At 45.3% G+C, this 12,818-nt stretch overlaps 1 protein-coding gene across 1 annotated transcript in view; it reads right to left on the reverse strand.

The window, feature by feature from the left end:
- The window catches only part of SHB (SH2 domain containing adaptor protein B), a 171,079-nt gene that overhangs the window by 50,412 nt on the left and 107,849 nt on the right, over nucleotides 1-12,818 (reverse strand). The window contains exon 3 of the mRNA XM_083481847.1: nucleotides 11,176-11,391. Coding sequence (XP_083337973.1) covers nucleotides 11,176-11,391 — 216 coding nt within the window. The remainder of the gene's footprint in view (nucleotides 1-11,175; nucleotides 11,392-12,818) is intronic.

A 12,818-nucleotide genomic window follows, 5' to 3' on the forward strand; every position in this document is an offset into this window, starting at 1 on the left:
CAAAGCACAGTTTTACGTCCCAGCATGTTGTTTATCCTTTTACCATAGTTATATCATGTCTGCACTGGGTCAGATAAAAGAGACAACATGCAGCAAACAATTAAAAATGGGAGCCATCTTGCAGTATTGGGGCGTACATTCTTGTCTACTTCACCCTGTGCATGGAGAAAAAAGGCATGCATGTGTCTGCAGTAACATTACAGACTTTTTTTTAAGTGTGGGTGCAGAACTCATGTAGGGAGTCTTATCTGAGGGGGCCTTTAAATGGCACTGCATGAAAGGTATAATTACAGAATTGGTTCATGAATATTAAATGTGCAAAAGCTCATGGAATCATAATCGAGAAGCAAAGGTGCTGGAAAGAATTAACCAATTTAAATGGTTCATAAAATTTAATTATGTTTCACTTATTTATTCTGCTAAATAAGAAATATCTTTAATGTTGTTGATCTTTGGTGAGAAACCCGCACATAATCCTTTGAAAGAATATTTGTGTTGAGACAAATCACCCAGCCAAACACCACGGAAGGAACCTAATTCATTTACAACAACCTGCAAGTAATTAAAAGCTGCAAGCAATTAAAAGAAGCCTTATTTAACATGTGAGAAGTCAAACAAGAAACTCTCCTAGGGGTGGGTGTGTAGATGGGAAGGAAATGACACACTGAAATGACAAAATACTGACTTTAACATTTATCAAGCGCAGCATAATTTTTACTGGGGAATTTGGTCCGTCAAATATGGGCTAAGTCCAGAGCACTTTCCACCCAAACCTCAGTTAACCGAGACACACTTTTTAAGATCAAAACTGGAGACACATTCTAAACGGCCTTGGCCCAGTATACCTGAAGGAGCGTCTCCACCCCCATCGTTCTGCCCGGACACTGAGGTCCAGCGCCAAGGGCCTTCTGGCTGTTCCCTCACTGCGAGAAGCCAAGTTACAGGGAACCAGGCAGAGGGCCTTCTCGGTAGTGGCACCCACCCTGTGGAACGCCCTCCCATCAGATGTCAAAGAGATAAACAACTACCTGACATTCAGAAGACATCTGAAGGCAGCCCTGTTCAGGGAAGTTTTTAATGTGTGACATCTTGGTGTATTTTTGGCCTTTGTGGAAGCTGCCCAGAGTGGCTGGGGAAACCCAGCCAGATGGGCGGAGTACAAATAATAAATTATTATTATTATTCTATTCTTACCTGCTTGTTGCAGCAGCAGGAGGAGACACTCATGTACTTTCACCAGCCTGACTAATCTCTGTCTCTTGCCTTTCCTCCTCCCAGTTGCCTGCTTCCTGATTCTGAACTTCTCTCTGCCAGAGACTCTCCCTTTTCACCAAGTCCTGTCACCTCTTCGGCTTCTGACACCTCCCCCCCCCCCCAGTCTTCTCCCTCTGACCACTTGCTGTCGTCCCACCACCACTCCCTGGGCTCTGAGCCTTCATCCCTTGGGGTCTCCCACTTGGTTCCTCCCACCATTCCTCTGTGTCCAACCCGTCAATGACATCTATGGACGCCCCAAGATCAATCTGAAATATGAGGCTGTGTTATTTTAATGTGCACTACAGTTTAAGTAAAGGGACGTGGGTGGGGCTGTGGTCTAAACCACAGAGCCTAGGGCTTGCTGATCAGAAGGTCGGTGGTTCGAATCCCCGCGACGGGGTAAGCTCCCGTTGCTCGGTCCCTGCTCCTGCCAACCTAGCAGTTCGAAAGCACGTCAAAATGCAAGTAGATAAATAGGTACCACTCCGGCGGGAAGGTAAACGGCGTTTCCGTGCGCTGCTCTGGTTCGCCAGAAGCAGCTTAGTCATGCTGGCCACATGACCCGGAAGCTGTACACCGGCTCCCTTGGCCAATAAAGTGAGATGAGCGCCGCAACCCCAGAGTTGCCGGCGACTGGACCTAAACCTTTACATTTACCTTTACAGTTTAAGTGCAGTTTGCTTTCTCCAAACTGCCTAACGTTATGGTGTGGTTTTGCCCCTAACCTATTGTCAGGGAATGGTCTCAAGACGAGGATTGGGGAATGCATTCTATGGCAGACCAGCTACTCTCCGATGGAGAGCTGGAGGGGGATGAGTCCCTTGACCACAGCGTGTTCAGAAGAAAAGAGAGACAGAAGCTGAACAGCTAAGGGAGGATTCAGGTAGGTAGCCATGTTGGTCTGACGCAGTTGAAATAAAAAAATAGTTCTGTAGCACCTTAGAGACCAACTAAGTATACCCAGAATAAACTTAGTTGGTCTCTCAAGGTGCTACTGAACTATTTTTTTTATTTATTTTGAGCTTAGGGAGGAGTTATCCAGTTACGAGATAATGACAAGGAAGTCAGAAGGGAGGGGGCAGCTAGTCGAGACGTCATTTGAGAGCGTGGGTGTCAACATGTAGAGGGCCGGGAGGCCAGCTGGCAAGCCCCAGCTCGGCCGACTCCTTCCATCCATCAGCCCATGCACTGACCTAAATCAGCGACCCAGGCCAGGGCACGCTATCAGCAGAGAGAACTGTGCACACAGAATAGGCATGAGGCTTGTGGAAGCATACTCTAACTACAGATTTATTAATCATAAATCAGGACAAAGAAACATGTCTCTCTCATGTCGTCACAAAGAGAATGGGAAAAGCAAAAGCTATACACAATGGACGTTCCCAGGCTACTGTGCTGGAATGTAAACAGACATGTGACACGTAACAATCCCATGTCTGTTCCTTAAGGTGGAACGGAAATCTCAACAGTGATTGAACACGGACTCGGAGGTCCAAACGTATCAGAGAGCAAAGGAGGCAGAAGGGGGGGGGGAGGAACTTCCCATTGGCGTCTTGACTGCTGCGGAAGTCGGATTTAGAGTAGCCAACTGCCCTCCTTGCGGAGAGCTGTATATTTGTGCTTGCAACATGATGCTATAATAAAAGGACTATAAATCTATCAACTGCTTGTTAATCCTTATCTGTGAAGGGAGAGGAGGACTCTCCATGCCTGACACCTATTAAGAGGGAGAAGAGGCAAAAGGTGCAACACCAGAGAGGTGCACAAGGATGCAAGCCTGACCGTGCCCTATATCCAAGCCCATGGGTTCTGCTGCTCCTGTCCAGGAATGCAACATGTCCCCATGGCCTGTGCCACTTCTGGTACCCAAGCCATAGGTTGGGTACTCTTGGGTTTATTTATTGAAAGCTATTAGAACTCTGGGGAATATATTCTCCAGCTTTCTCAAACAAGCCCATAGCTGTGAGGCCAAGAGATTCTGTATATTTTGTTATTCACAGTTTTTCAGCACACAAATTTGCCCTCCAGCTGGAGGTGTTTTGCTGTGGTAAGAATCATGCGCTAAATATTCAGATTGCTGTTTCGGTGTCAGACAGACAACTGAGCTACTGTTTTAGCTTTTCATATACCGCCTACAAAACGGGGGTGGGTGGGGGGGGCATGTCTAGATTGCACATAATCACCACACCTGTGTGGGAAGCAGCAGCAGCAGCTCAGGCATTCACTGAATTTGGAAAACAATCAAAACTAATAACTTCAAAGAAGTTCAAACATGTTTACTGTGCAGTTCCAATGCATCAGAACAAGAATAGCAATCAACCCACGGCGTAGCAGTAGACTTTGAAAAAAACTGTTGCCCACTTTGATGAATACACAACTCATATGAGGATTTTAAAAAACACACAGACGCACACACACACAGAGGGAGTCTTCCTATAATGAAATCTGTAACAGAGAACACATTCTGAAATACTTCACAATGGGTAGAGGGAGCGGCGCTTTCTTAGATACCCACTGGGAAAAAACCTGCTTTCCCCCATACTGATAATGAGATGTTTTTTGGTAGAGAAATCTTGCATTTTACAATTAACATTTGCACTCCAAGTTATTTCAATATGGTGAGTGGAATCTATGGAAACCTCAATATCTGAAGACTTATTGATGAAGCTGGAAAGAATGGTTGTCACTAGGGAAAGCTTAGCATGACTGACAGACTGGTCATATGTTTGCTGACTTTGATGGAAGCTCCAAAGAGAACCATGGGGCTTGCTCCCAAGGAACTGTACAAGCCTGAGATGGCTAATTGCCATTTCAAAAGATTGTCCTACTATTTCTTAGGGCCTTGCCTGATGAAAGGCTTGCAGGGAAATGTCTGTCAGAGACTGGTTGGTTTCTACCAAGAGGAGGGGAACATGGCTCGATCTTGTGTGGAGAGTTTGAAAGTAGGCCTGAGGTTCATCTGCTTCCTCTACCCCTACGAAGTCTCTGGGTTTCACAGCTGGGGTTAAAAGATACCCCACATTCATATAAATGTTGCACCTCGCAGTTGAAGAATTCATTTCAAGGCCTAGTGAGAGGAGCAGGGGAAAAGTATGTAAGCTCAAGCAAGGGAGGAAGGAGGCTGAGGAAGAGAATGGCCAAAATGAAGTACTGAGTGGAACTCTAGCTGAAGAATGGCTGGTATGGCTAACAGTAGACTGCATAGCAAGGAGAGGACATCCTTGGGCCACAAGACTAAGACTCCTATCATCCCTAACCACTCGTCATGCTGGCTGGGAGTCAGGAGTCCAGCCACATCTAGAAAGCATCTAGAATCTAGAAATTTGTCACTCCCTGCTGCTGCTGTTCATGCTTTTTTATTTTATATGCTAGAGCTGCTTGGATAGCTTCTTGAAGTTTAAATAAGCTTTAAGCCTTGGGGCTGGGGAAACGAACCACAACTTCTAATCCAAGGATAGTCAACTTGGTGCCCTCCAGATGTTCTGCACTACAGCAACCATCATCCTTGACCATTGGCCGTGCAAGTGGGGACTGATGGGAGTTGTAGTCCAAAACAGATGGAGGGCTAAGAGAAAAAGATTTGGCTAGATGGGCTGCAAAGGGGTAAGGATTCTGCACTCATCGCTCCCCTTCTCAGCCCTCCCCCCCCATAAGCTCCCAACTTCTGGGTGTCTGTGACAGGTCAAGGTTAAACAGGTTAAACACACACCTGAACTTGCGGTCATCGCATCCAGGTTGACCCTTAAGAGACTGATATTTTTTTTGGGGGGGGGTTCATGATTTAAATAAAAAATCAAGGGAGGGTGCTCCTGTGTAGTTTGCAGATCTAGGTACCAGATATTTCTGGGTTAAAGATGGCAACAACATTTCTAGTCCTGATACTCTCTGGGTATTGTGGGATTCTCAACTCCCATTACCTCTCAGCAAGCATGGCTAACCATCGAGATGATGGGGGTTTTAGTTCAATGTCATCTGAAAAGCCCCACACTGGTTACCCCAATTTTAGAGCTACATTGCCTCTGCAGATAAAAATAATAATTTAGATATCATAGCTAACATGGTCCTCCTCCCATAGCTAGCTGTCTTGACATACAGCAATATTTTAATACCATATCTCCCTTTACTAGACAGCCAGGCCCAACATCCATTTGGGTAGATAAAAAGTGTCTACTCATCACAATAACAGCAGCAGCCAAAGTTTTCTGTGTGTACATAATTCCTGGCATCATACAGGGATGCCATAATTCATTCAGCTGCCTGGCTTGTCTTCCCAAATAACTTTCAAAGTTTGCTGGCAAGAGGAAGGCACCTCATTTATTTGCACAAAAGAAGTGACAGTCTTCTGTCCAGCAGTCTAATGAGAATAAATAACCCTACTACTGAGCAAATGCAAACAGTCAAGATCATAAAAGCCTTCTGATCGCCAAAGAACAAGTAGCAACCTTCTCCTGCAGCTGTTGCTCATCATACATGATCAAACCAGGTATAGAGAATCCAAACAGAGGTCTATTCAGATACATACTACCAGCTGGGTACAAGCTACTCAAGGTATTTACTTAAGTCATTAAAATATGGAATTGGCTTTAAGAGCAATTAATGAGTGTCAAGTAATAAGCCCAATGCCTAGTGCAGACTGCACAGCAATAAAGAAAAGTTCCAGCTGGATTTAGCATGATAAGAGAGGTTTATTCTAAGCCAAGGTATTTTTTAAATCCACTTTAAGTAAAGGGTATCATGGAGTTACATATGGTGTATTTTTTCTTCTTCATGCTGGACACAAAATGTGAAACTTAAAACTTTTTCTGGCTCAACAGTGTGGTTGTATTTGCACATCTGGTAACCATAAACCAATAACAAACCTTGGCTTATCATTGTGGTTTGTTTGGAGCAGAACAAACCACGATCTCTGGCTTGGATGCAACCCTAAACAAGGGATTGTGGTTTGCTTCTCCCCAGCATGAACTAGGAGGAGCAATATGGGCATGAACAGCTTGTGCATGGCTCATCTCTTACTCTGATCTGCAGACATGCTTAGTGCGCCAATTTAGACATCACGGCAAGGCATAGTTCAGGAAGCTTAACCATGGCATGTGTGGCGCTTGAACTGATAAACCATAATTTGAGATCAGATAGCAAAGTAGACGGCATCTTAAAAAGTAGAGACATCACCTTGCCAACAAAGGTCCGTATAGTAAAAGCTATGGTTTTCCCAGTAGTGATGTATGGAAGTGAAAGCTGGACCATAAAGAAGGCTGATCGCCGAAGAATGGATGCTTTTGAATTCTGGTGCTGGAGGAGACTCTTGAGAGTCCCATGGACTGCAAGAAGATCCAACCTCTCCATTCTGAAGGAAATCAGCCCTGAGTGCTCACTGGAAGGACAGATCGTGAAGCTGAGGCTCCAATACTTTGGCTACCTCATGAGAAGAAAAGACTTCCTGGAAAAGACCCTGATGTTGGGAAAGATGGAGGGCACAAGGAGAAGGGGACGACAGAGGACGAGATGGTTGGAGAGTGTTGTCAAAGGTACCAGCATGAGTTTGACCAAACTGCGGGAGGCAGTGGAAGACAGGAGGGCCTGGCGTGCTCTGGTCCATGGGGTCACGAAGAGTCGGACACGACTAAACGACTAAACAATAACAAAAGGAAAGTAGAATCGGGACTCATTTACCTTGATCCTCAACTGCTGAGTGGGAGTTGTGAACCATGGCTTTCCTCATATATTGGAAACATGGTTTGGCATGATGCCTGAATTGAGCAACTATAAACTGTAGCTTTTGCATGAGAACGCTTCCTCCCTATGCCACATTCAAATATGAAGGGCAGAGGATGAAGGCTTCCTTCTGCCATCTTACGTGCTCAGCAATATGCCAGACGACAACTCAGCGTCCAATGTCCTCTGCTCCTCACATGCATACCACCAAAGAGAATTTTCTGGTAGAATATTTCAGTTGAGGATTTAGGAGTCACTGATTTGTTTTTTAAATTGTCTTCACTTGGATGAGACCCTTTATATTGTGTATTAGAAGCCAAGCTCATTGTATTAATTTATGTCACAGACTGAGCTTGTCCAGTTGGCAGATTAATGCAGATTTCCCCCTAAACTGATGTGTATTTTTTCCATCTCAATCTTTGCATTGCACTATATTAAACTCTCCAGTCAAAATCTTTTAGCAACAGTTCACATCTATTATGCAAACCACACCTCAATCCAGTTTGCTCTCCAAGAAGGCAACGTCAAAGTTGCAGCATCACTTGCAAAAAAGGGTGGTTTAGTTTGACTAAAACCAGCATCACTTGAGCAAAATAAATTCCCCTTCCCTTGTGTAAAACAAGATGGGGGGGAGTAATTACAGGCCCTTCCTTCACTCCAGGTGCTTGAATGTTTGATGATGGTCCCTTAAAATCTGACAGCAGGTTTGCCTTGAAATTTGGTTTGTTAGGTGGGGGTATATTTGGTTAATAGCAGCACCCGAGCCTGAAATGTTGGGGTGGGTGCAAAAACCTAAAATACATGTGTTAGAGATATCGGCTGGTTGCTTGAGAGCAATCAGGCAATATGCTCCAATAGTCTGCTTTAAAGTTTTCTTATTGGTGATAAAAACCGTTAGAATGCAGAGCGCCTCTATTCCGTGTCTTGCTCATTCACTGGCAGAATCTGTGAGTGGGCGGTCCTTAAACCTTCCCCAGCAGAGTAGTTTCTTGACCCCCAGCCTACGCCTCCCCTCTCTGCATGGAAGCCTACTGCGCAAGGAAGGCGTGGGTGACGGGGGACCTCTCTCCTCCCCGCTTTGCTCAGGCAAGGTGTCCTGGCACTGCCTTGCCACCCCCAAGCCCTGCATCTCCTCTCCACTGGAGGCGTGGCTTCCTTCCTCCACTGAGGAGGTGCTGCTTCCCACGATATTTGGGGGCTCTCTGTAATCCATCCGGCTTTTCCCCTCTCGCCCCTGAGCCGATAGCAGTTCCCTGACAACACGTAAACTAATCTGGTTGAATTTAAAGTTCTCCAATTAGTAAAAAGTTGGTTAATATCTCTTTTCAATAGCAAACAAACAAACAAACAAAAACCAGAGTGGGCTCTGGAATGCAACAGGCGAAGTGACCAACTTCAGTTGGCATGGCAGGGAAAGGAAAGACAAAGGCAGGATTGGTGTTTGAGTGATGGGAGTAAGAGTTTTTAAGTTGTGGCCCTGATGGTTGTGTGCACACCCATGCGCATACCTGTGTCATCTGGGCTCCACCTCAGGCAGCAAAATATCTGTGGCCAAGGGCAGGTCCATGCCATACATTTAAAACACATTCAACACACATTTAAAGCACATGCCCCCCTTAAAATAATAACAGGAACTGTAGTTTGTTAATGGTACTGGAAATTGTAGATATGTGAGGGGGAAACTACAGTTCGCAGGATTCTTTGAGGGGAGGAAGGAGTTGTGTGCTTCTAAATGTATTTGACTGTGCTTTAAATATATGGTGTGGATCTGCCTTGACAATGAACAGACAAAACTCCTGTCAAGTGCTTGGTAAGCGTCCAAGTCTATTTGCCTTCGTTGGCTGAAACACTGAAAGGTTTAGTCTGAAAAATTGGGTTGTCACTGCCTACTCCCTAAAAAAACGGTAGTGATAATTTGTAAAAGAAAACAAACCCAAACCTAAAAATTTAGGGAAGAGAATAGGAATACTCCCAGGAACACCATCTCCCACCCCCTGTCTAGGGTTCTTGGTGTTAGCTACACCTGGTTGTTATTCTGTACACAACAGATGTAAGAAGTGTGTTAATTAGGTTTTTCAATTATGTAGAAAACTAATGAAGCATAAACATAATAGTGGAAAAGGGAGGGAGGCATAAATTTGCTTCCCAGCCATAGCCTCACACGGGAAAAAAAGGTACATTGTGGGATGTAGAAGAACATTTTCTAACATACAGGTTTCTCCTCATTGACTGCAAGCCCACTTTAAGTAAAACATTTAAACTCAACACAGGAACAGACAGATAGGCTAAGGAAACGCCCCCCCCCCGCTCTTTTCTTCTTTTGCAATAGCAGCCACTTGTGCCAGGAATTCAATTAGCGATAAGGAATCATTCCAGCATCCGGTTACACAGTTATGAGTAAGCACAGCATTCATTTTCAGTGAAAGGAAATGGGGTGAGATCTCCTGAAGGCTCCAAGCCTGTATTCACGTTCTCAGAATGGCAAGTTGCCCTCGAGTAACAGCAGAACCCAACAGACCTTGCCTGTATTTCGGTCTGCCTCAGACCAGGGAAGAACGGCTGGTTTGAGAAGATGGTTTGTTCCTCACCTCTGCCCCAATGGTTACTGGAGCTTCGGATGTCGGGTTTTGCTTGCTGCCAAAGAAAAGGTTCGAAATTTCATAGCAACTCAAGCCCTGTTTGGCCACAGAGGGACATGGGCCAGAAGGAGCAAGACTTTATAGGCTACAACCTCCTCCTGCTGACATTCCTCGATTACGGCAGCTAAAGTTGGGGTGCCTTGGGCCAGGGGTTGCCAGCCTTTCTAGGCCTGTGAGCACATTTGGATTTCTGAACACAGTGCTGCGGGGGCCGGTAAACAAACAAACTTTAATATGAATCAACCTGGACCCTGCGATCATCACCTGAGGCCTATCTTCGTGTGTCTCCACCACATGAGGTCTGGAGGGTAGCAACAGAAGAACGGGCCTTTTCTGTGGTGGCTCCTCAAGGAGGTTCACTTGACGTCTTCATTACATAATTTTAGGTGCCAAGCTAAAACATTTCTCTTCAATCTGACCTTTGGCTGATTAACATGCTATGACCTTTTGAATGTGTTTGGGTGGGTTATTGGTTTGTTTTTATTCTTGTTTCTGTTTTATTCAGTGCTATTTTTCTATTTTTCCACACCATGAACGTCGTTCCCTTAGAATGGCAATAGTGCCCACCTAAAAGGTGCTGGAATTGAGTTCCAGTGAGTTCTGGCTGGGGGAAAAAAAGCCTTGGTTTTACTACATATTCTTGTGTTTCCATTTTGTATTTTTGTGGTGTGCACTACCCTGCGATCTTCGGATTAAGGCTGGTACAGTGGTACCTCGGTTCTCGAACACCTCCATTTTCGAACATTTCGGTTTTCGAATGCCGTAAAACTGGAAGTAAATGCTTCAGTTTTTGAACTCGCCTTGGAAGTCGAACATGCCAGACAGCTTCCGTACTGAGATTTTCGTACTGAGTTTTCGGTTTTTGAATGTTTTGGAACTCGAACGGACTTCTGGAACAGATTACGTTCAAAAACCGAGGTTCCACTTACAGTCATTTGGAAACCAAGGCGCAGCTTCCGATTGGCTGCGTAGCCAATCAGAAGCCGTGGAAGCTCCATCGGACGTTCAGGTTCCAAAAGAACGTTTGCAAACCGGAACAACCACTCTCGGGTTTACGGCGTTCGGGAGCCAAAACATCCAAGTTCCAGGGCGTTTGACAACCAAGGATTTGACTGTATACAAATATACAAATGATAATGATAATAAACAACAGCCTGTCCAGTCAGAAACGTCCAGCGCTCAAAACCACTGAAGCTCCTTTGCCATGTTCTAAAATGCTCTTTTAGGGACGCGGGTGGCGCTGTGGGTTAAACCAGAGCCTAGGACTTGCCGATCAGAAGGTTGGCGGTTCAAATCCCCGCGACGGGGTGAGCTCCCGTTGCTCGGTCCCTGCTCCTGCCAACCTAGAAGTTCGAAAGCACGTCAAGTGCAAGTAGATAAATAGGTACTGCTCCTGCGGGAAGGTAAACGGCATTTCTGTGTGCTGCTCTGGTTCGCCAGAAGCGGCTTAGTCCTGCTGGCCACATGACCCGGGGTCCCCTTTACCTTTACCTTTTTTAAAAGCTCTTTGGTGTCTCTTGAAAGACATAAAAGCAGAGCTGAAACGATTCGCTCCAAAGGGCCTCACCTGCTAAAGCTGGAATGGAGACTTTGTTCCACTCCCACGGCTGGTCGTATTCGTCTGCAGGCCTGTCGTCGTCCTGTGGCAACTTGCTCTCTCTCAAGCGCTGACTCACGACGCTTTCAGAATCCGACTCCACGCCATTGCCTTCAGGTTCGTAAGGTGTGTCGTACAGCTGGATGTCTTTCTGCTGGGGCTTCACACTGTCTTGCCTCTGGAATTCTATAGGGAGGTAAAGAAATAATTGGGTTAATTTGCTTGCTTACGGCAGCAGGCAAGCGGCATGAGGTCAGGGGGTGGGGGAAGCCCTACTAGATGGCGGGTGAATGCAAACATCAAAACGGCAGAGTGCAGAAATAGGAAGCTGCTAAAAGGTTTCCATATTTAACTTTTCCTCTCGAGCAGAAAAAGACAAGAAACAGATCAATGATTTCAATAACAGTTTACTAGAACACGTGCAACATTTAGTAGTTTCTCTCTCTCTCTATTTTGCCAGATGGCAAAATAAATCAACCAAAATAGCAGCGAAGAGAAGAAATGTTATCCTTATTAAAGCAAGAATTTAGAGAAAGCCTGTTTTGTCTGCAGCTCAAGAGGCACAACACAGCCACGACCCACAATTTACAGTTGCATCTTGGTTCATGAACACCTTGCGAGTTGAACGTTTTGGCTCCCGGATGCCGCAAACCCAGAAGTGAATGTTCTGGTCTGAGAACGTTCTTTGGAACCCAAATGCCTGATGTGATTTCCATGGCTTCTGATTGGTTGCAGGAGTTTCCTGCAGCCAATCGGAAGCCGCACCTTGATTTCCGGACGTTTTGGAAGTCGAACGGACTTCCGGAACGGATTCCATTCGACTTCTGAGGTACCACTGTATTATGGCATCTCAGGGGCTCGACAATCTCTGTGAGCAACACCGTCTTATATGAAATCTGGGGCAGAACTTTAATACCCCATTTCTGAAGTCTGCTCACTTCTGGGTTTAAGCTTTCATACAACCCTCCCACCAATTCACGCTTAATCATTATGCGGATTCATGTTTCTAAAATTCACATATGAAATCAGCTTTAGATGGTCAATATTGGGCTGGCTAAGACAGGATTTGTTGAATGCTGGAAGCTCACGAACTGGAGGTTGAATAAATACTTGAAATTCCTAAGGGCCTGAATCAAATTGTAAGCGGCTTGGGCAACTTCAGGCATGAATTGAAGCCTCTTGCCTTAGAAATCCATAATATGGAAGACTTGTCAAACAGTTACCTTAAATCACAAGCTATTTTTATTGTTTGCCAATGAAATCGGGAAGTGGCAGGGCAGGTAGAGGTTCTCTGTCTTTTAGAGAGAAATTGTGAACAACACACCTAACAACAAAAAGAGAAGAAGCTAGACTGATGCAAATGTAACACATAACTGTGGCTAGCCTCAACCTTAGTCTCTTGCCTTAACCCTGATTAAGATCCTCTTACATCCAAACAGTAAAACTGCCTGAACTAAAACCTGTTCCCAGAGGATTTGTCTAGCGAGGGACCAACAGGGCCTGCTTGGCATAAGGTATAAAGGCCTTGAGAAGTTGCCGTAACCCCAGAAGAAAGGATATCTCATTTTTCTTGAGAGAGTTGAGCAACCAAAATGGCAGTCACAATCTCACGT

The sequence above is a fragment of the Podarcis liolepis genome (genome assembly GCF_965112155.1).
Source record: "Podarcis liolepis genome assembly, chromosome: 17".
In the NCBI taxonomy this organism is placed as follows: Eukaryota; Metazoa; Chordata; class Lepidosauria; order Squamata; family Lacertidae; genus Podarcis; species Podarcis liolepis.